Source organism: Ailuropoda melanoleuca, chromosome X (assembly GCF_002007445.2).
Source record: "Ailuropoda melanoleuca isolate Jingjing chromosome X, ASM200744v2, whole genome shotgun sequence".
Taxonomy (NCBI): domain Eukaryota; kingdom Metazoa; phylum Chordata; class Mammalia; order Carnivora; family Ursidae; genus Ailuropoda; species Ailuropoda melanoleuca.
In genome coordinates, this window is record NC_048238.1 from 31,901,052 (window position 1) to 31,925,647 (window position 24,596).

The 24,596-nt window shown below is 37.7% G+C and overlaps 1 protein-coding gene across 2 annotated transcripts in view; it reads left to right on the forward strand.

The window, feature by feature from the left end:
• The window catches only part of PRRG1 (proline rich and Gla domain 1), a 148,729-nt gene that overhangs the window by 58,115 nt on the left and 66,018 nt on the right, over positions 1–24,596 (forward strand). For both annotated transcript variants that reach the window (XM_011237602.3, XM_034649435.1), the window contains exon 2: positions 5,109–5,159. In XM_011237602.3, coding sequence (XP_011235904.1) covers positions 5,150–5,159 — 10 coding nt within the window. In that variant the 5' untranslated portion in view covers positions 5,109–5,149. The remainder of the gene's footprint in view (positions 1–5,108; positions 5,160–24,596) is intronic.

Genomic DNA, 24,596 nt, shown 5'->3' on the forward strand with positions numbered 1-24,596 from the left:
GTGATGTTAAGCACCTTTTCATGTGCCTCTTAGCCATTTGTATGTCTTGTTTTGAAAAATGTGTGCTTGGGTCCATTGCCCATGTTTAAATTTGATTGTTTTTTGCTATTGAGTTGCATGAGTTCATTCTATATTTTGGATATTAACCCCTTATCAGATATGTGATTTGCAGATATACTCTCTCATTCCCTAAGTTGCCTTTTCATTTTGTTGACTGTTTCTTTTGCTGTGCAGCAGCTTTTTAGTTTGGTGTAATCTCACTTATTTATTTGTGCTTTTTTTTTTTTTTTTTTTTAAAGATACTTGACAGGGAGGGAGGGAACACAAGCAGGGGGAGTGGGAGAGGGAGAAGCAGGCTTCTCGCTGAGCAGGGAACCCCATGCGGGGCTCGATCCTAGTTCCCTGGGGTCATGACCTGAGCTGAAGACAGCCGCTTAAACGACCGAGTCACCTGGGCACCCTTCTTGTGCTTTTGTTGCTTGTGTTTTTGATTGTCATATCCAAAAAATCGTTTCCAAGACCAGTTTCAGGGATCTTTTTCTTCCCATTGGTTCTTCCAGGAGTGTTATGGTTCCAGGTCTTACATTTCAGTCTTTAATCCATTTTAAGTTAATTTTTGTCAGTGGTGTAAGACGGAGGTCCAGTTTCATTCTTTATCATGTGAATATCTAGTTTTCCCAGCCCTATTTATTGAAGAAGCTGTCTTTTCCCCATTGAGTTTTCTTGGCTCCCTTGTCAAGTGAATGTTAGTTGACTTTATATGCCTGGGTTTATTCCTGTATTTGGGATTCTGTTCATTGGTCTGTCTGTCTGTTTTTATGCCATTATCATACTGTTTTGATCACTGTCGTTTTGTAACATAGTTTGCAATCAGGAAGTGTGATGTCTCTAGCTTTGTTCTTTCTCAGGATTGCTTTGGCTATTCACGGTCTTTTGTGCTTCCATACAAATTATAGGATTGTTTTTTCTATTTCTGTAAAAATTGCCATTGGAATCTTGATAGGGATTGTGTTGAATCTGTAGATAGCTTTTGGTAATATGGACATTTTAACAATATTAGTTCTTCAAAATCCACGAACATGGGATATTTTTTCCATTTGTTTCTTTTTCTATTTCTTTGTGGACATCTTACACAGTTTTCAGTGCATAGATTGTTCACTTCCTTGGTTAAATTTATTCCTAATATTTTTTTTTTCTTTTTGATGCTGTTGTAAGTGGGGTTATTCTTTATTTTTCAGACAGTTCGTTGTTCGGCTCTGTAAACAACTTATTTTTGTATGTCGATTTTGTATCCTGCAATTTTACTGAATTCTTTTATTCTGACAGGGTTTTTTTTGGTAGAATCTTTAGGATTTTCTGTATATAAGATCATATCATCTGCAACCAGGGAGAATTTTACTTATTCCTTTCTGAGTTAGATGCCTTCCCCCCCTCCCTTGCCTGATTGCTCTGGCTAGGACTTCAGTACTGTGTTGGGTAGGAGTGGGGAATGTGGGCATTCTTGGGACTCTAAGACCATTCCTGGTCTTAGAGAAAAAGCATTCAACCTTCCATTATTAAGTATGATGTTAAATGTAGGCTTCTCTTATATGGCCTTTATTATGTTGAGATATAGTCCTTCTGTACCCAATTCGTTGAGAGTGTTTTTCTTTTTAAATCATGAATGGATGTCGAATTTTACCAAATGCTTTTTCTACATCTATTGAGATGATTATATGATTTTTATCTTCTTTTTTTGGAAGAGTTTGAACAGGATCGGCATTAATTCTTCTTTAAATGTTTGGCAGAATTCAGCAGGGAAACCAACTTTTCTTTTTTGGGAGGTTTTTGTTTACTGATTCTATCTCCTTACTCTGTTAGTCTGTTCAGATTTTCTATTTCTTCATGATTTAGCCTTGGTGGGTTATATGTTTCTAGGAATATGTCAGTTTTTCTAGGTTGTCTAATTTGTTGGTGTGTGACTGTTTGTAGTAGTCGCATTTTCCTTTGTATTTGTGGTATTACTTGTAATGTGTCCTTTTTCATTTCTGATCTTATTTTTTCTTGGCCTAGCTAAAGATTTGTCCATTTTGTTCATCTTTGTAATGAACCAACTCTTTGTTTCGTTAATCTTTTCTATGTTCCTATCTTTTATTTGTGCTCTAATACTTAGTATTTATTTCTTCTAACTTTGGGCTTGTTTTTTTTTTTTTCCCCTTGAAAGTTCACTGCTATAAACTTCCCTCTTAGAACTGCTTTTCCTGCATCCCATTGTTTTTCTTATGTTGTGTTTCTATTTTTTTATGTCTCAAGATTTTTTATTTTCCTTTTGTTTTCTTCTTTAGTCCATTAGTTGGTCAGGATTATGTTGTTTTAACTCCTATGTATTTGAGAATTTTTCAGCTTTCTTCCTAGTTTTGATTTCTAGTTTCATACCACTGTGGTTGTAAAAGGTAGATTATGTTTTCTTTAATTTGTTGAGACTTGTGGCCTGCCATATGATCTATCATAGAAAACAGCCCATGTGTACTTGAGAAGAATGTGTATTCACCTGTTAGATGGAATATTCTGTTTATGTCCGTTTAGTCCCTTTGGTCTATAGTGTTGTTTAAATCTGTTTCCTGATTGATTCTCTGTATGATCTATTGATCATTGAGAGTGGATATTAAAGTCCCCAACTATTATTGTATTGCTCTTTATTTCTCCTTCTAGTTGTGTTAGCATTTGCTTTATGTATTTACATACTTCAGTGCTGGGTGAATAAATATTTACAGTTGTTATATCTTTTTAATGAACTGACCCTTTTTCATTATATAAGGACCTTCTTTGTCTCTTGTGATCATTTTTAGCTTAAAATCTGTCTTATCTGATAAGTATAGCTATCCCTATTTCCTTTTGGTTACCATTTGCTTGCAATATCTGTTTCTATCTCTTCACTTCATTTTATATGTGTCCTTAAAGCTAAAGTGAGTCTCTTGTAGACAGTATATCATTGGGATCCTGTGTTTATCCATTCAGCCATTCTGTTTTAGCTCGAAGGTTTCTGATTTTGATGGTTTCTCTTTCTTTGTTGCACTTCTCGTTTTGTTTTCCTAATTTCATTTAGCTGTCTGTTCTTATAGTTTACTAAAGTTCTTTAAGAGGATTATTCTGCGTGCTTTTTCAGACAATGACCTTTGTTAGGGTCACTTATTGAAGCTTTATTAGTTTCCTTTGGTGGTGTCATGTTTACCTGTTTCTTCATGATTCCTGATTCTTCACATTGGTGTCTCTGCATTTGCTTAAGCAGTCTCCTCTGTCAGACTTTACAGGTTCACTTTAGCAGGGAAAGACCTTCACCAGCTACTATAGCTTGGGGCTACTGGACAGGTCATCTGGTAGCCTCTGTGGGAAGGCAGAGCTTGCTGTTGGGGTCTCTAGTTGGGTGAGGCCATTGTCCATGCTCTGAGGTTGGGAGGATGCTGCTGCCTGGGCTCCACAGTTGGGTGGGCCTGGTGACTGGGCTCTGTGTTCAAGCAGGATCAGTGGGCAACCATCTCCTTGTTTGGGTGGGGCTATTGATTGTGCTCTGTAGTCAGGTGGGGGCCATTAGCTGGGCTACAATCACCTTTGGTTGTGTCAAAGTCCCAGGCTGTGTTCCCTGGCAGGGTGGTGCCACTGGTTGAACTCCTTGATTGGACAGAGCTACAGGCTGGGCTCTGCAATCATCCCTGGTTGTATGGGGGTCTCAGATTGTGCCCCACAGCCAGGTGGTGCCATTGGCTGAAATCTGTGTTTACACAGGGCCCGCAGTTTGTGCCCTGAAGTTGCGTGGGGCTGCATGCTCATCTTCCTGATCATGTAAGCCATGGGCTGTGCTCACCTGGTAGGCAAGGTCATTGGCTAGACTTCCTTGTCTGGTGGGATCATAGGCAATTCTCCTTGATTGGGTGGGGTTACCGGCTTGGTTTCCTGTCTGGGCACGGCTGCAGGCTATGTTCAGCAATTGGGTAGGGCCAGTAGTCTGGACTCCTCTCCTTATCAGTGTTGTAGGCTGAGCTCCATGGCTCTGTTTTCCCACTGTAGAAACCATAGTCCCTGGAAGGAGGTGGTGGGGGGAAGCCCTATGTGGCACTGTAGGGGAAGGGCAGTGGGGTCAGAGTGTGTCCAGTCCTCTTACCCTTCTAATGTCAGATTATTACAGTGATGTTTTTTCTATAGATAGTTGCCAGTTGGTCTTTTTGTGGGGGGGACTGTAGTTGGGAATGACCAATATGGCCATCTTGATGATACCGTTCTCCCCTATGTGCTTAACTTCAAGTAGGTTATACATTCCTTAATGGACAGATAGATTATATCTTACAGTTTTGCCTCTGGTGCTTAACTCCACGTTGGGAATGTGGCAGGTGAATAATAAATGTGCGGTAATTCTATGATTGAACCCTGTAAAAAAATGAAGCATTATGATATGAATTAGCTTCGGTGTATATATTGTATATATTTTCATCTTTTAAAAGCAGAATTGCTGTTCCTTCACACATACCTGCGTTTGGATTATGTGGGTTTTTTTCCTACAAAATTTCCGTTCTCAGTAATTCATGGTTATTGATTCATACTGTTTATTGGTAATAGCTCTGTGGGCTGCTTTGCTTCAGGGGTAATTTAATTAGGGGTACTGCTGTTTGACACCATTCAGGAAAATGTTACACTGTAAAGGGTATTGGATTTGTCACAGAATGACACTGAAGAGAAGCCAGGGATAGGCAAACTAATAACATACCAGCTTGGTTATTAAAATTGGACCTTTTGGCATTTTTGTCCAACATTTTTTGTTTATATCACTGCTTTCCTAAGAAATAAGTGTGTGACCAATTGCATGACTTTTATTTGGCAAGGGCAGAAACTAATGCTAGATAAACAAGGACATAGTAACTTGATACAGATGGAATCCCTGCTTTCAAAATGCTGTGTTTCTGTTCCTGAAGTTAGATATCTATTTGTGATGAAGAATACATTTGTGTAAGGGGCAAGATTGGAAGGCACTAAAATGAAAGGCTCGTGTTGACCACATCAGCATTAATGGAACCTACTTGATGTAGTGACTCAGCCCCTGTGAATCTGACTGTGTGTATGTACTGTGTTTTATACAGGGAATCATCATCCAGGGACCTGCCAGAGACCACAAGAAAACATGGGGAGGAGTAAGTTTCTCTTTGCTTTTTAATAATTCATACTTTCTCCATATTAATCTGTGTATCCAGGAAATCAAATTTGCAACTCGGAGTTTTTTGTGGACATCTAAATTGTGTTTCTGGTTAGTGTTAGGAAGTTTTTGTCTGAAGCAGGGCTGTTCAGAGAAGGACCAACGGACCACATGCTGCTCATTGGCTAGGGTCTTTTGTTTTCCTTCCTTTTGCTCTTTTCTGGACATCTCCCAGGACAGGCAGAGAAGGCTCAAACTTGATATATATAGACCTGTCCTAATCCCAGCTTCTTTACAACTCTTAGCAAAGTTACCCATATGCTTCCAATGGTTTCTAAGCCTTGTCGATAATGACATAAACAAAGAAAAATGATTCTGCTGGGCAACCAATGACAGTATTAAAAAATTCATCTGTGAGGTTGATTTATAAATGGTTTTGATTTCCCCTAAAATGTTAAAGCCTGGCATTAAGAACCATTAGATAAATTCCTTTGATTTTTTTTCCTTTCTCATGTGGCTATTTATGGGCAGTAGACAACAGACAAATTCAAGGTCATTTTGTTGTTAATATTAACCAGCCACCAGTGACTCCATAAATAATCCTAATCGACATAGACCATAAAACCAGATGCATAAAGGATCTCAGAGGGAGACTTAGTGTTGTGTAATATAATGAGAAGAGTATTGGTCATAATTAGAGGCCTGAATTCAAATTCTACTTCTACCTTGATCATATCCTCGAGTTCCCCTACATTTGCTTGTCCATCTCTCAAGTGCGATTTATATATTCTGCAATTCTAGCCTCAGAAAGTTGTGGTTGGCATAATTTAATGATACATATAAAAGCGCGTTAAGAACTCTAATAGAGGGGCGCCTGGGTGGCAGAACAGTTAAGCGTCTGCCTCTGGCTCAGGGCGTGATCCCGGCGTTATGGGATCGAGCCCCACATCAGGCTCCTCTGCTATGAGCCTGCTTCTTCCTCTCCCACTCCCCCTGCTTGTGTTCCCTCTCTCTCTGGCTGTCTATCTCTGTCAAATAAATAAATAAAATCTTAAAAAAAAAAAAAAGAACTCTAATAGAAGAGAGTGGAATCTGCTCATTGCTGTCCTTATTGAATAAGTATATTTTCATTGGTATTGTCTTTTTTAAAAAGATTTATTAGAGAGAGTGTGCGCAGCACAAGCAGGAGGAGGGGCAGAGGGAAAGGGAGAGAGAGAAGCCTAAGCAGACTCTGCGCTGAATGCAGATCTTGATGCGGGGCTCAATCCGTGACCCTGAGATCACGACCTGAGCTGAAATCAAGAGTCAGTCACTTAACTGATTGAGCCACCCAGGCATCCCCATTGGTTTTGTCTTTTAACAGTTAAAATGAAGTTATTTGATCATACGCTTGTGTAGGCAGCAGGGCCGAGATCAGCGTTGCACAAGGGACAAAGAGTACCTCCTTATGTTTTATGCTCCAGGCACTTTGCTTGCTGCACCTTAGTGTGGACGCAGGTAGGCAGCACCAGGGATTATGGATCAATCATGGAAAATTTCTTCCTGAACCTTACTGAGTCAGATTTTGCCTGTTTTCTCCAGTGATTTCCTGGGGAATTGATTAGCCCTAGGGATTCTGTTTCTTTCCCAGCCTCCACAAAATACACCAGTTTCCTGATAGTTTAGGAATGTAAAAAACATGAGTAAATTTGAAAAGAACTGGTGAAAGTTCTGGGACTAATCCATGCCATGTCCTAACTCCAAATCATCTATCAACAGAAGTTTCCAGAGTAACTCACTGTGGCTTGGTCCTCACCTAATCTCAAGCTTCAGGTGGATTTGGAGAATGTTTGAATTGTTGGATTTCATCATGACCATATGGAGAAGCTGCACTGAGACAGAGCAACACATTCCTTATCGATTCCTTTCTTCATTTTCAGAATGATCATCAGGTCATTAGCAAGGAGATCATTAGGAGCTAAAAGGTGCTTCAGCCAATCTTTGTTTAAATGGTCGGGCAACTAAAAGGAGTTCTTGCTAAAGGATAGGACAGGGATGGGCATATTTCCAATCTGGAGATGAGATAAGGGAAGTGCTCCAAAAAATGCTGCTTTACAAACACATGGAAGCTTATAATAGCATTTTGAGTGTTTGTGTTGACCACTTTAAAAGCATCCTTAACATCCTGAATCTCGAAAACTCTATCCTTCACTCTCTAAGCTTTACTTAGCTTGCCTGATTTCACTTGCTGATTGCTGTCACTGTTAGTGGGGGGAAAAAACATGCTACTGTGTGGTAATTTTTTTCTCTTCTGGCAACGTACAATGAAGTTTTTTACTGGATTTGGCAAAGATTCTCACAAACATAGTTCAATGTGTCATACAAAGGGACAGCAGAGGAAAATATCACAGAGACATGGCACTAGCCTCATTAATGAGGAGGCATGAAAACAACACAGCTGGAAAACCATACAGTGGAGGTGATAAGTTAATATTGGTGTGAATTTTTTTTAGTTTTCTTTGATATTGGATAAGAAATTATTTATTAATATGTGTTAGATGAATTATTCTTTTATGTGACATGAAAAAAAGTGTGAGCCAAGTCTTAAAAATGGTGGTGGGAGGAGGAGAACATACTTGCGTATTTAATTTTTTATTAGACCACCATCAGTGTCCATTTTATGAGTCATTGAAATCCCATTTACTACACATATATGAGTTCTGTGCTACAGCTTTGTATTTAGGACTTGTAAGAGTGTGTAATTATTTTGATATCAACAAGTATCTGGAACACTTCGTAACTCACAGATATTTCTCGTACATTATCTTATTTGAGTTGTAAGAGAACCCTATGATGTAAATAGGGATATTATCTTTATTTTATGTATTATAAAACTGAAGGTAATGAGAGAAAGTCTAATCTAAACTCCACTGCCTATAAGATGGAGAGCCATAATGCAAATCTATGTTTCCTTATGTCATATGCAGTTTTTCTTTTCTTCCAGTAGACCGTGTTCTGAATACCCTAGTCATTAGTAGTGTATAAAGTCAATTAAAAACTTAGGAGCTATCTGTTGATTTGATAGGTATGGAAGAAAATATTTTCTCAGATCTACGATGATCATATATTCCATGGGGGACTGGACAGATAGGCAAAGAGAATTGGCTCGCTGTTTATCACCACTTATGATAACAGCTAAAACACATGTATCAGATAGTGGAGTACCTCAAATATCAAAGTCTTCTGAGCAGTGGGGGACACAACCCACAGTGCAAGGTGCCTAAAGTAAGGGGTCTAAAACACCACTTACCTGGTGAAAGCCCCCCTTCCTGATCAATAGGTTTTGTCTTTGTGGTTTTTCTTAACAGGAATAATATAATACATTGTGGAACACCAGAATAGTAGGAGACAACAAGGGGAGATTCTGTTAAAAAAGGAACATCATGTATAAATAAAATCATATATATGATTTCACTGGAGAATGAACATTTTCACAAAGAAAAGTGGGGATTTCATAAATGTGTATGTATAGCCTCACAAAATGTTATGTACATAATGCTAGAGTATCTTTATCATCTTCAGATGGAAATTAAAACTTTATTCTATGTTTTCATCCCCCCACCCCCTGAACAACAACCCCCCAAACAATTCATGACAAAATGACAGAAGTCTCAATATTCCACAAAGCAATTCCTTGGGATTTTTCTTGCTAAAAATTTTGGGAGTTATTGTTTTGTTATGATGTTCTTTTTTTTTTTTTTTTTTTTTTTTTTTTTTTTTTTTTTTTTTAGGATTTATTTTAGAGAGAGAGAGAGCACAGGGTGGGGAGGGACAGAGAGAGAAGGGAGAGAGAATCCAAGCAGACTCCCTTCTCAGTGTAGAGCCCAGTGCAGGGCTTGATCCTGCAACCCTGAGATCATGACTTGAGCTGAAATCAAGAGTTGGTCACCCAGCTGAGCCACTCAAGCACCCCTGTTTTGCTATGATGTTTGAGTAGAATTGGATTTTTAAGTCATACTTATTTTCCATGTGAATTTCTTTTATATCAGAACATACTTCTCTTACTGTATGTTCTAAGTGCTAGAGCAGCATTTCATGATATTTATTAGCCTAAGATACAGTTGATTGTGAATTTCACTGTCTTCACCTTAAGAACAGAGCTTCTGGAAGAAATTCATTGTGTCGTCTCAATAATAGCTAGCCACAAGATGCTCCTATACCTGCTTTACAAAATGGGAATAATATTTAGCCATGAATCTTCAAAAGGATTAATTTTGCTTCATTGTATAGAAAACAATATTGGGAATAGCTGAATGATGGCAAGCAAACCGGGCTTATTTGTGGAGAATAATTAAAATAATGTAGCTTAGCATTTTTTGTTTCTCCTCTTCCAGTATTTAGTCTTTAGAAATTTACCTAGCCTAGAAGAAAATCCTGGGTCTCTAAGGTCTAAATCTGGAAAGTGAGCTTCTGTCTTCATTTTCTATACCTAACAGAGACTTAATGCCCTTGATGTTCTCGTATCCACGAATATATAAAAAAAACGGCAGTGTGCCAGTTACACTCTGTTTTTTATTAAAACGTAGCAGCATAATTTCTTTGGGTCACTGGATGTACTTGGCTTCTTTAGCCCAAGAAACACAAACATGTTACCCCGCTTATCAAGACTTAGTAGAAGGAAAGATGGTTTAGAGCTACCACGGTAAATCTCTAAGCTCTTTGATTCACCGCTGAAATACTGCTCAGTTGAGGCCAATCCTAAACTTTAACTCTGAATACAGCTCTGTATTTTCAAACAGGGAATGAACATTCAAACTGACAAGCCTTGTAAAGTGACTTTCTCTTAATGTAGTGTCTAATTTTATTTGACAGCTCCCTGGTTTATAGTTCAAGTAAAGGCACACATTTAAAGCCAATTAATTATTTCATTTTCTGGCCTGTATTAAATTTCAGAGTCTCTTTATTACTGTAGTATATTCATGCCTCTGCAGTTTAGATGATGTCACCAATTTATCGTAAACCCTTATCTTCATAATTTTATAACAGTAATACAAATCTGCTCGGGGTTGACAGCAGCCATTATTTTTTCCTGGCAAGTCTCTTCCACTAGGAAAATGAGGTAACTATTTAAGGGTCAAGCTACTTTAAAAGAATAAAACAAGCTCATTATAGTGCTTGATGCTTTTTGTCTTTGCTGCAATCCTCTCTGCCTTTTACCTATTTAACAAGAAAATAACCTTTGGTGCATAAGTTAGGTTTGCATTGTTGACATTTTTTTTTCATTTGAGGCAAAATTCACGTAACGTAGAATTCACATGTTAAAGTGTACAATTCAGTGACACTTAGTAATTTACAATGTTATGCAACTACCTATTTCCAAAAATGTTCATAACCTCCAGAGGAGACCCCAGGCCCATTAAGCAGTCAGTCTCCATTCCTCTCCCTAGGCCCTGGCAACCTGTAATCTGCTTTTTTTCTCTATGGATTTACCTATTCTGGATATTTCATATGAATGGAATAATACAACATAAGACCTTTTGTGTTTGGCTTTTTTTTTCTTTTTTTGGGGGGGGGTTGTCCATGTTGTATTAGTATTAGTACCTTATCCCTTTTATGGCTGAATAATATCCCATTGTATAAATATACCACATTTTGATTATCTGTTCATCAGTTGATGGGCATTTGGGTTGTTTCCACCTTTTGGCTATTGTAAGTAATGCTGCTACGAACATTGTTGTCCAAGTTTTTGTTTGAATAGTATGTAGGAATGACTGTTGACATTTTCGGCTGGATAATTCTTTGTTTGTGGGGGGGGGGCGTGCTGTCCTGTGTGTTCTAAGATGTTGAGCAACATCGTTGGCCTCTTCACACTAAATGCCAGTGGTTCCTTCCTCTCCAAGTTGTGACAACCAAAAAATGTATCCAGACATTGCTAAATGTTCCCTAGGGGTGCAAAATTGCCCTGGGCTGAGAACCACTGATTTAGAATAAAGGAAAGTAAATCTTTAGAGACAAGCCATAATACACATATTACGATGTTTTTCAAAGAAGTAATTTGAGTCTAAAGGAGAGCATTATATGGTTCTGGAAACCAGGGTATAGCCCTGGTTCCATAATCAAGCTGTTGTGTCCTTGGGTAAGTCACTTAACCTCTGGATTTCAGTTTTCTTGTCAATAAAATGAAGGGATTGAGATGGATCAGTGGTTTCCATTGTGCTCAGTAAAACCCTAGGTTTTCTAAAGGGTTCCCTGAGGAGCCACCATGAGGGAAAGGAAGAAAACAAAGTATTCCTGGTAATTAGCACCTCCCCTTTAGGCAAAGCAAGCAAAAGGTTGCATTCTGCTATCATTCCTAGAGAAGATTCACATATAAACAATATTAATTCCACCAGTAAAAAGTCATTTCTAAAGTCCGTGTGCTAATTTACAAAGGCGCTAATTTGTCAGACTCCATTTCCTAAATCCATTATGCTCTGCTGTTGTTGGCAGGAGAAAAAGGTAGCTGAGTGCTCTCTTTTGAATGCTGTCTGAGTAGCCACCTCTGGAATGTGGCTTTTTGATTAACTGTAGAACATGTTCTGTTAGGACAATTATCCACTCCTAGAGTCTAGATTACAGCTAACTACTACATAGGTAATATCGTACTGTCTATGTTGACAAGTTGTAAAGCATTAACTATAACATAGAGCTAGGTATTTAAAACCATATTTTGTATTTGGTGAGTTCTGTCCACCTGCCTTTTTTCCCATTAAATGGCCGTTATCAGTTATAGTTATTTCCGTATTCTTCCATATGGGAAAGAACTATAATCAGTGTAGATACGATCCATAAACTAAAAAGAAATGTTTATGGTTCTAAGAATTGTAAGCACTAAGACAAATGATACTCTTGCTGATACAGTTGAGGCACTGGTGACAAGAGAAATACCCATCTATGGAATTCTTCTGTTTTGATGATTCCACCTGATTGTGTGCTTAATTTTGTATAAATTAGACCATTTGCTAATTTTCTGTTTGTTTCCTGTGGGTAATGTGCACCCCCTCACCCATAAGTATCATGTATTAAGAGTATCCTACCTTTAAATCAATTCTTATGATCACTCATAACTTGATTGCTGCCATCTACCATCTCATGAAAAATTCTTTAATAAGGAGTTATGAATGTAAAATTCCTGCAAAAGAAAATTTGGCCTTCTACCTTTTTTTTATGAGATAATCTACTAGACCATTTCTCTGTATCTCATTATTCCTTATTAAGCATGAAATCATTGGACAAGAGATATCTGAATATACGTTGTAAAATTTGGTTTTAAAGAAAACCATATTAGTGAAACTCACTCTTGGGGGAACCATGTTTGTTTTGTTTTTAGAGAATATTGACTTTATAGACATACATTACCTCTGTTGTTTTCTCTCTTATAGAAGTCCATTTCTGGCATTTGCTCTACACTTATTCCTGGAAACCTGCCTGTTATCATCTGGCATTTTGTCACATACCTCAGGAGGCACAAAGATATATATTTTTTAAGTGTTAGGTAGTGATCATAACCACCACATTGTCCTTAAAAAGCAGCTTCAGGATTATTTCTTCTCTCAAACCCTGAGTCTTCCCGCTCTCACTAGCTCAGTCCTGTAACTTCAAATTAATTTTTTAAATATCTGAGTTCTAATATGGGCTTCAGCTCCCTAATTCCCATGAAAACATATATATATATATATATATATATATATATACACTACATGCCGTCCTAAGCTGTACATCTGTGACATCTTGATTGGGTATATGAACACCACTATACAACAAATTTTGAATTAGAAAACCTACCCCCTATGAAAAAATTAACCTTTAAGTTCTACAGATAGGTTACAGAGGTGAAATACAATTGGGAAATACTTAATTTTTTTTCCTACCTTATCAAGAAATAGGAAGATGGTCCAAATGGCATTTGCATAATTTTATTTTTTTTTATTAAATGAAATGTCACTTTGGAATGTGAGGATGTGTTTTTTTAGGAAAGTTATTTCCGTCAGTCTGTGATGAGAAATACCTACTTAATACCTTTTTCAGCCAGAAAAAACCTTGAAGGCATTGTATGCGTGACCAGCTGAGTAAATAATAGTATCAAAATGGCTTAGAAGCAAGAAAACAAGGAATTATGAATATGACGTGTTGTAGATGTTTTAAATATAAATCTGAGCACAGGGTTGGGTGGGGAGGGTGTGCCTTGTTGATTTTCTCTTGTTATTTATTTATTTGCTGTTGGTTTGGGGGATGGCTGGAAAATAGTGTATTCATATTTCAAAAGGATTTGGATAAGATACACTACGCCTACTCAACAAAAATCTTTCCAGTTATAAAACTTCACAGTTACAACTGAAAGGGCCTAAGAAATCATATATAACACCTTAGCTTCACAAATTAGGAGACAGGCCCAGATAAATTAAGCGAGAAAATAAACAATCATGCAGCCAGTTTAGTGCCAGAGCTGGAACAGGAATCTGCATATTGTGACTATAAATTCAGGACCTTTTCACCATATTATACTCCTCTCTTTTCTTGCAGTTTCACTGGTCTCGATTCAGGGTTGGTGAAAGTGGTGAACAGATATTGGCTTCGGAAAGATTGTTTCAAAAGTCAGTGTTCATGTGACAAACAGGAGGCTCATATAAGTGGATAGCTTAGCAACTACACAAGATATTAGAGATTTATTCAGAAAAGAGATAAAACTTCCTGGTTAGTGTGTGGACCCATTATAGATTCAGTTGTTGCTATGCCAACATTTACACAACATTTGTCTAGGAACAAACTTTCCATTTGAATAAATACATATTGCAGGTTACTGATGCTTACCTTTTTAGTTAAGTGTTAAAAAAAAGTTTTAAAAAGTATTTTTATGGAAATAGTTCTAAAACAGATCATATAATCTACTTCTTTCCTAAATAATGTCCTGAACATCATGGTCCTTTCTTGGTGACTCAGAATCATCATTATAAACATAATCACTGATGCCTACAGCTTTGGGAGTTGTTAGTATGGGGGAAGGGGGAGGTTGAAGCCTATTCCAAATAACCCTCAAAGGGCCTTCTGTCTCTTTTTCCCTCGCGTTCAGATTAATCAGCTTTCACTTCTTGTTTCTCTTAGTGTGTCGAAGTAGTTCTGCCCATCCCTGCACCTTCTACTTTTCAGCTGTAATGTGCAGTGAGGCTTTCAAGTTTCATAGCCAGGCTCGTGGATGAGGGTTGCATAAGTTGATCCTTGATGAATATAAGGGAGCTGTAGCTTCCTTGTAGGTAAAGCATAGGAAAAATTGTAATGTAAAACCTTGGTCATCTCTTGTTTCTAAGTTCATGAGACTGGGTTTATTTGAGTGTTTTCTGCATAAATGATATATTATTATCAATATCCACAACGATCATGTAAAATATTGAATAGCTACCTGGACTATCAGATAACCTAAAAATGAATAGAAAATAATTTAATTATTCAGTGTCTTTTGTTGTAGCTACTCCTGATTCTTTTTATATATGTCATTGTATAATTTTTATTTCTTATTCTAGCCTTAAGATCTTCTTTGTGGTCTATTGTTAAAATTCTAATGATGATAGGCTGTCAGCATACATTTGACCAAACTTGAAGTTAATAAAAGTAAGCATATAAGTTATTGTAAAAGATGCTTCCTTATGATTTTGTCACAAATGTCAGATCCTTATAAATAAGGACCAGAAATAGACCTTAATTTACATTCTGAAGAATTTCTAATATTTTAAAATCTCATATCTCCCAAATATTTATTAATCATCAAAGTATATTGTGGCCACTACACAACATTAGATAATTGAAAGAACCTATGAGATTCTCATTAGGCTTTAATAGCAGCTAAAATTATGGTGCAGCAGGAGAAAAATGACTAAGGTGATTTTTAGTCACACAGGACACACTTTGTCTTCTAACCGTGAGCCAACGAGATACGTCTAAGATAACATCTTGGTTTCAGGGGAGCCAAGGCACAAGTTCACTGAGAATCTTTGATACTCTGCTGGTCATATAGCTGAAAGTAGATTGCATAATAAATTAAGTCAGGTGCACACAGTCAGTCTATACTTTTTAAAAAGATTTTATTTATTCATTCGGCAGAGAGATAGCCAGCCAGCGAGAGAGGGAACACAAGCAGGGGGAGTGGGAGAGGAAGAGGCAACTCCCAGCGGAGGAGCCTGACATGGGGCTCGAACCCAGAACGCCAGGATCACACCCTGAGCTGAAGGCAGACGCTTAACGACTGAGCCACCCAGGCGCCCCGAGTCTATACATTTTCAATAAGCAGTCCAGACAGACTAGTACAGAGTACCTCTAAGGGAGTTTCAAACTTAAAACAGCAATTTATAAAGCTAGTTTGGGACCAAACTCCCAGGCATCCCTAGAGTTAAGCATACAGATTCACTGCGAGTTAACCCAATCCTTATTCATTCTGTATTTTCTGAGTGTCTTTTTATTATCAGTTTGGCAGATCTGTTGTTTTTCCTTTTATGCAATAACTGCCACCATGATGGTGACAAGTCATACTGCTATTTATTGAGCATTCATTCTTTGCCAAGCCCTGAGCAAAGTGTGTTATGTACATTACCTCATTTATAACTATGAGGTTGGTGCTGGTGTACCAGTCATACAGATGAAGAAAGAAAGCTTAGGGTTTTTGCTTTTCTCCCATAGCTGTTTGCTCTAACAACTTTTTCTTACTTTCTAAACGTGGAACTGATGTGCACCACTGAACAAGCTTGGTACACCAATGAGATCACATTTGTTACTCAACCACAGCCCCTGGTAATACAAGAATGTCTTTCTTTCCCTGACCAACCAAATTTCCCAGGGGGGGTTCAAGAGCTCTGGGGTTGCACATTAGGTCTAGAAGAGTAGGTCTTGACTCTTGCATTGAAGAGAAGATAATGGAATGCTAGATTAATTGTGCAAAGTTCCCATTCTTTGTTACTCTTGATATTCTTGTTACTGTTGCTGGTATGTAGTCTTAAATCAAAACCAGGGCACCTAAACTAGGTGTTCTGGCGCCCAGAACAGTTCCAAGTAAACTAAATGAATCACTACAGCAATTGAATAAGTTGCCCTAGCTGGGCTGGTAGTAATTTCCAGCAGTTCTGGGAAAAGAAAAGGGCACCTTTCTATTCAGCATTTCACTTACTTCTGCCCACCCACTCCATAATACAGTAGGTCTGATTTCCCAGTGTTTCAGCTATTTAGTGACCTTGTTTCGGTTTTTATATTCCTGGTCTCTTCTACAGGCAAGCTCATAGAACCAGAGAGGCTAATTGAGCAAGGGCTAACTTTGTATAACCTACAACTGAGTGATGTGGCGACGGGAACTACACTGTATTCTTTTCTTGCTACCTGTAACTCTTATGAGGGCTGCAGTAACCCGTATGACAGGTTTCAGTAACTTTGAACCTTCAAAAGGATCTTGGTTTCCTTCCTCAGAGAAGGAACTTCCTAGCCCATTTAAGCTTGGAGTGCCAAATAGATTTGGGAGAGCAGTGGCAAGATTCCATCTGTCTCCAGAACCTGTAGGTCGGAGTCTCCCACTTTCTGAGTTTATGGTGTCCTTGATTGTCAGAGTGATTTTTTCATAGCAGCCATAGGCCAAAAGAAGTACCTAATAATTCCATTTATTAAGTAATTAGGTCCAAACAACTTAATAAGTATTTATATCCTGACAGCTTAGTAGCCATTTGAAAAAAGTAATATACCTAAATTGAAAGAAAGTAATATTTTTATTTCAGTCTTAAATAGCCATGCATAGGATGTGTGTTCCTGTTGGGCACTACCCAATTTCTCAAACCTTGGAATCAAATTGGATACTGCCACCTCCATTTCCTGTGCCATGCTGATTTTTCACACAGCATATTTTTTTTTAATCACAACTGAAAAATCCAGCTTCACAAAGGAAATGAGTATAGAACTATCTAACAATGAAACCATTAACTACCTCAAGCTGGTAATTTGTGTGGCCAACAGATGTTGAGTATCAGTGCATTTCCTTCAAAAATATAAAATGTCTGTACATTCTTCATGAATTTGCTGCAGCACCCTAGTGGCCCTTGGTACACACTTTGGGTACCAGTGTGCTAGTTCCTTGCCAAGTCAAAAAGCATCTGGCTATGCCCTCTTCCCCAAGACAGTATGTGTCTAGCTACTCCACCCCTACATAACTGTTAGGGGAAATGAGATGGTTCTTTTAGAACAAAATATATTGCTCCAAAGCAATATTTTGAAATATATTTGAAATATATTTCAAAATATATTTGAAATATATTTCAAAAGATAGTTTCTCTTGCTAAAAAAGAATATTTAAGTGCTGTCTCGCTAGAAACTTTGCTGTAAATGTATTTATTTCACAATCATATATTAAGTTTGCAGTGCTACTTCATAATTAAAGGCATAGTCCGTGGGTTCCCAGCTTCTAGTCACTTAGTCTTCAAGTTCCTCCCATTCTGGCTTTTCATTTATTCCACACTTATTGAATCCTATTCTTACCAAGTTCCTTACCAGGTGTTACGAAAGACAGGTTGGATCAAAATATTAATAATATATGGACCTCTGCCCTCAGGAAACTTACAGTCTTCAGGGGGAACCAGATAGGCATACCAAAACTTAAAATACAGTTTAATTAACTGCTGTAATTGGGGCATTCACAAATACTCAGAGTCTAGAGCACCTCTGTCTAATGAATTGGGTAGTAGAATCTGGGGAAAGTTTTTAGAGGCTGTTGTTACATCTGAATGGAATAGGAGTTCACTAGGCAGAGTAAATATTAGGTACAAAATTAGAGAGGCATAAAAAAATGGTGAATGGTAAGATTTGGTTTGACTGAGGGATAAGGTGCATGGTGGGCGTAGTGGCCGAAGAAATCACCCAACAGCCATATCTTTCCCATCTTTTCCCTTCTTTCTATTCCTGTTGCCACTGTTCTAATACGTGACCTCATTATTTCTTAATCTGGTCTGTTGTAAGTACGCATTTACCTGGCCTTTATCCCTCCCTTTTCTCTTCATCCTGCCCCTAAATGTTTTATATATACATTTTTTCTAGGTAATGAAGTAGTAATCTACAATCTTGAGTGTTATCGAATAGTTTGAATATTTTAGCTTAACATTAAGTGCCTCCATGACATGGCTATTGGCCCCCATTTCCAGTTTCATTTTCCACTCCTCCTATTTTGAATCTTACACTCTGACCCTACTGACCAAGCTCACTGTACCCTATTTATGTCCCTTGCTTTTATTCAGTTCAAAGCCCTCATTCAATATTTTGTTTTCCTAGGATGTCCTTTCTCACCATCTTTGTGTGTCCTGATCCTACCAATCCTTAAAAGTCCAGCCCCAAAAAACTATTCAGGAGTCCTCCTCCAGGTTACTTTCCCACACCCAAACATACGTACCCAGTAGAGCTATGCCTGCGTTCTGACCTCGAAGAGCATTCACCATGGTCAGTCTTTAATTAGAATTCTTTCCGTGTTTATCTTTATTATCTTTTACACTGAAGAACCTTGAGGGCAGAAGCTGTTTGCTAGTCATCTTTGTAATTTGTCATGATCTCCCTGTACATAGTCTATATTCAGTAAGTATGTCCTAAGAAAAAGAATTGTGTTCACTTAAAAGAAAAATATAAATATTTGCAACTTTAAATAGTGGCTACTTCCGTGAAATCAGACCCAGTGTGAGAGAACTGATTAGATAATTGGAGTAGACGTTTCTTGGAGGCGGTTTTTAATTTGCAGGCCTTATTGTCTGCTGTTTTTCAGCAAATGTTTGTACATGATTGCACTTGGCTAAACATTTTTGGCATTAAAATACCAATTTTAGTATCCTACAATGCATTAAGAAATATATTCTACAACTGCATATTTTGTTTATGGCAGTAATTTAGGTAGTTACTTGATTTATTTTTATTCTCTTTTCAAGAGAAGGCTTAGGTGAGAGCTATTTATTTTGAAATTATGAAAAAGTAGTTACATTTTTAAAATAAATATACTTATTTCATGGGTGTGTATATACCAGTCTTAGATTTTAAATATTTTTATTAGTAAGGGTGTTTTCTAATTGAATCTAAAGAAAACAGTTTAGGTTTCTCTTTATTTCCTTAATGAGAAAAGTACATGTTTCACTAACACCTCAGTGTTGAGTTCTCAAAATAAATTTACATCCTGTATACTTGTCATATCATTTACTCTCTGATGCAGGCATGCAAATGATTCCAGATAGCTGTGGGCTGACTCACACCCTTTGATGAGGAGGAAGCAGAGGAAAGCGATCAACTTTAGTTTTAAACATCACTGCCTTAGTTTTTGAACTCCAGATATAAGCCCTTGCATCTTGGGAAGTGCCCAGTGTTTTAGGAAAAGATAGTCTGGTCTTACCCTATAGGTCCAGGCTGCTACCTTCCCCTTTATTTTGTTTCCACATTGAAAAACTCCTAATTCTAGTATCATCCATTAGATCTCCAAATTGCTTTGATGAGGACCTGCCACAACTTCGTGTTCCCTAACATATGGCCGACATAACTAATCTATGACAATATCATTCCTACTGGTCAGAGTCTTACTGTGGGTGGTATCTTTTTTAATTTTTTAAAATTTTTCTGTTAATTTTTTAAAAATTTATTAATTTTTAATTTAAATTCAAGTTAGTTGACATATAGTGTAGTATTGGTTTCATGAGTAGAATTTAGTGACTCGTCACTTACGTATAACACCCAGTCCTTATCCTAAGAAGTGCCCTCTCCCTCCCCTCCTCCCCTCCAGGAACCCTCAATTTGTTCTCTATATTTAAGCATCTCTTATGGTTTTCCTCCCTCTCTCTTTTCGTCTTAACGTTAATTTTCCTTCCCTTCCCCTATGTTCATCTGTTTTGTTTCTTAAAACCCACATATGAGCAAAATCATGATATTTGTCTTTCTCTGACTTATTTTGCTTAGCATAATATCCTCTAGTTCTATCTACGTTGATGTAAGTAGCATGATTTCATTCTTTTTGGTGGCTGAGTAATATTCCGTTGTATATATATACCACCTCTAATTTATCCATTCCTCTGTCGAAGGACATCTGGGCTCTTTCCATAGTTTGGCTCTTGTGGACATTACTGCTATAAACATGTGCCCCTTCCAATCCCAATATTTGTATCCTATGTTTGTATCCTTTGGATAAGTACCTAGTAGTGCAATTGCTTGGTCGTAGGGTAACTCTATATTTAACTTCTTGAGGAACTTCCATACTGTTTTCCAGAGTAGTTGTACTAGTTTGCATTCCCACCAACAGTGTAGGAGGGTTCCCCTTTCTCTGCATCCTTGCCAACATTTGTTGTTTCTTGTCTTGTTCATTTTAACCATTCTGACTGGTGTGATGTGGTATCTCGTTGTGGCTTTCATTTGTATTTTTCTGATGCTAAGTGATATTAAGCATTATTTCATGTGACTGTGAGCCATTTGTATGTCTTCTTTGGAGAAATCTCTGTTCATGTCTTCTGCCCATTTCTTGACTGGATTTGTTGTTTTTTGGGTGTTGACTTTGTTAAGTTCTTTATAGATTTTGGATACTAGCCCTTTATCTGATAAGACGTTTGCAAATATCTTCCCGATTCTGTAGGTTGTCTTGTGGTTTTGTCGATCGTTTCCTTTGCTGTGCAAAACCTTTTTACCTTGATTAGGTCCCAGTAGTTCATTTTTGCTTTTGTTTCCCTTGCCTTCGAAGACATGTCTAGCAAGAAGTTGCTGCGACTGAGGTCAGAGAGGTTGCTGCCTGTTTTCTCACTCCAGGATTTTGATGGATTCCTGTCTCACATTTGGTCTTTCATCCATTTTGAATTTATTTTTGTATGTGGTGTAAGAAAGTGGTCCAGATTCATTCTTCTGCATGTGGCTTTCCAGTTTTCCCAATACCATTTGGAAGGTACTGTTTTTTCTCTATTGGATATTCTTTCCTGCTCTGTCAAAGATTAGCTGACCATGGAGCTGAGGGTCCATTTCTGGGTTCTGTATTCTGTTCCATTGACCTAGGTGTCTGTTTTTATGCCAGTACCATACTGTCTTGATGATAACAGCTTTGTAATAGAGCTTGAAGTCCAGGATTGTGATGGCTCCTGCTTTGCTTTTCTTTTCAACATTCCTTTGGCTATTCGGGGCCTTTCTTATTCCATACAAGTTTTAGGATTATTTGTTCTAGCTCTGAAAAATGGTGTTATTTTGATAGGGATTGCATTGAATGTGTAGATTGCTTCGGGTAGTATAGATACTTTAACAATATTTATTCTTCCAGTCCAGGAGCATGGAATGTTTTTCCATTTCCTTGTGTCTTCTTCAGTTTCTTTCATAAGTGTTCTATACATTTCAGCATACTGATCTTTTCCTCTTTGGTTAGGTTTATTCCTAGGTATCTTATGGTTTTTGGTGTAACTGTAAATGTGATCAATTCCTTGATTTCTCTTTCTGCTGTTTTGTTGTTAGTCTGTAGGAATGCAGTTGATTTCTGTGCGTTGATTTTATATCCTGCAACTTTGCTGAATTCATGTATCAGTTCTAGCAGTTTTTTGGCAGTCTTTTGCGTTTTGTACAGAGTATCACGTCTTCTGTGAAGAGTGAAAGTTTGACTTCTTCCTTGCCAATTTGGATGCTTTTTATTTCTTTATGTTGTCTGATTGCTGAGGCTAGGACTTCCATTACTGTGTTGACCAACAGTGGTAAGAGTGGGCATCCCTGTCATGTTCCTGAGCTTAGGGGATGAGCTCTCACTTTTTCCCCACTGAGGATATTAGCTGTGGGTCTTTCAATATGGCCTTTATGATATTGAGGTATGTTCCTTCTATCCCTACTTTCTTGGTTTTTATCAAGAAAGGATGCTATATTTTGTCAAATGCTTTTTCTGCATCTGTTGAGAGATGCAGAACCATCATATGGTTCTTATCCTTTTTATTAATGTGGTGTATCACGTTGATTGGTATGCAGATATTGAACCACCCTTGCATCCCAGGGATAGATCCCACTGGATTGTGGTGAAAAATTCTTTTAATGTACTGTTGGATCCTGTTGGCTAGTATCTTGGTGAGAATTTTGACATCCATGTTCATCAGGGATACTGATCTTTAATTCTGCTTTTTGGTGGGGTCTTTGTCTGGTTTTGGAATCAAGGTAATGCTGGCCTCATAGAATGAGTTTGGAAGTTTTCCTTCCATTTCTGTTTTTTTTTGAATAGCTTCAGAACAATAGTTATTCATTCTTCTTTAAATGTTTGGTAGAATTTCCCTGGGAAGCCATGTGGCCCTGGACACTTGTTTGTTGAGAGATTTTTGATTACTGATTCAGTTTCTTTATGGGTTATGGGTCTGTTCAGATTTTGTATTTCTTCCTGTTTCAGTTTTGGTAGTTTATATGTTTCTAGAAATTTACCCATTTCTTCCATATTGCCTAGTTTGTTGGCATATAATTGCCCATAATATTATCTTACACTTGTTTGTATTTCTTTGGTGTTGGTTGTGATCTCTCCTCTTTCTGTTGTGTTTTTATTTATTTGGGTTCTTTCTCTTTTCTTTTTGATAAGTCTGGGTAGGAGTTTATCAATCTTCGTTTGTCTTTTTTTAAAGATTTTATTTATTTATTTGACAGCAGGAGAGCACTAGCTGGGGAAGCAGCAGACAGGAAGGAGAAGCATACTCCCCGCTGAACAGGAAACCTGTCGTGGGGCTCAATCCCAGGACCCTGGGATCATGACCTGAGCCGAAGGCAGTTGCTTAACTGACAGAGCCACCCAGGCAGTCCTCAATCTTGTTAATTGTTTCAAAGAACCAGTGCCTAGTTTCGCTGATCTGTTCTACTGTGTTTTTGATCTCTGTATCATTGATTTCTGCTCTAATGTTTATTATTTCCCTTCTCCTGCTGGTTTTAGGCTTTATTTGCTGTTTTTTCCAGCTCCTTTAGGTGTAAGGTTAGATTGTGTGTTGAAGGCTTTTCTTGCTTCCTGCGAAAGGCCTGTATTGCTCTATACTTCCTCTTATGCCCACCTTTGCTGCATCCTAAAGGCTTTAGATTATCATGTTTTCATTTTCATTTGCTTCCATATATTTATTTATTTATTCATTAATTTCCTGGTTAACCCATTCATTCTTTAGTAGGATGTTCTTTAACCTCCAAGTAATTGTGGTCTTTCCAAATTTTTTCTTGTGCTTGGCTTAAGTTTCATAGCATTGTGGTCTGAAAATATGCCTGGTATGATCTCAGTCTTTTTGTGCTGCTTGAGGCCTGATTTGTTACCCAGTATGTGATCTATTCTGAAGAATGTTCCATGTGCACTCAAAAAGAATGTGTATTCTGCTGCTTTAGGATGAAATGCTCTGAATATATCTGTGAAGTCCATCTGGTCCATTGTGTCTTTCAAAGCTATTGTTTCTTTTTGGTCTGCTTAGATGATCTGTCCATTGCTGTGAGTGGGGTGTTAAAGTCCCCTACTGTTATTGTATTGTTAACAATGAGGTCCTTTATGTTTGTTATTAGTTTTATATATTTGGCTGCTCCCAAGTTGGGAGCATAAATATTTACAATTGTTAGATCTTCTTGTTGGATAGACCCCTTTATTATGATATAGTGTCCTTCGTCTCTTATTATAGTCTTTGGTTTAAAATCTAATTTGTCTGATATTAGGATGGCTACTCCGGCTTTCTTTTGATGTCCATTATCATGACAAATGTTTCTCTACCCCCTCCCTTTCACTCTGGAGGTGTCTTTGGTTCTAAGATGAGTCCCTGGTAAGCAACATATCAATTGGTCTTTTTTTTTTTTAATCTAATCTGATACCTTGTGTCTTTTGATTGGAACATCGAAGCCATTTACATTCAGAATAATTATTGATAGATATGAATTTAATGCCATTGTATTACCTGTAAAGTCACTGTTCCTGTAGATTGTGTCTGTTCTTTTCTAATCTTTGTTTCTTCTGGTCTCTCTTTCCCGCTCAGAGGAACCCCTTTAATATTTCTTGCAGAGCTGGCTTAGTGTTCACAAACTCCTTTAGTTTTTGCTTGTCTTAGAAACTCTTTCTCTCTTCTTCTATTCTGAATGACAGCCTTGATGGATATAGTAGTCTTGGCTGCATATTTTTCCCATTCAGCGTGTTGAATATATCATTCACTCCCTTTTGGCTGGCCAAGTTTCTATGTACTGGTCTGCTGCTAACCTTATGTGTCTACCCTTGCAGATTAAGGACCTTTTGTCCCTAGTTGCTTTAAGAATTCTCTCTTTATCTTTATATTTTGCAAGTTTCACTATGATATGTCTTGGTGTTAACCTGTTTTTGTTGATTTTGAGGGTAGTTCTCTGTGCCTTTTGACCTTGAATGCCTGTTTCCTTCCCCACATTAGGGAAATTCTCAGCTAAAATTTGTTCAAATAAACCTTTTCCCCTTTTTTCT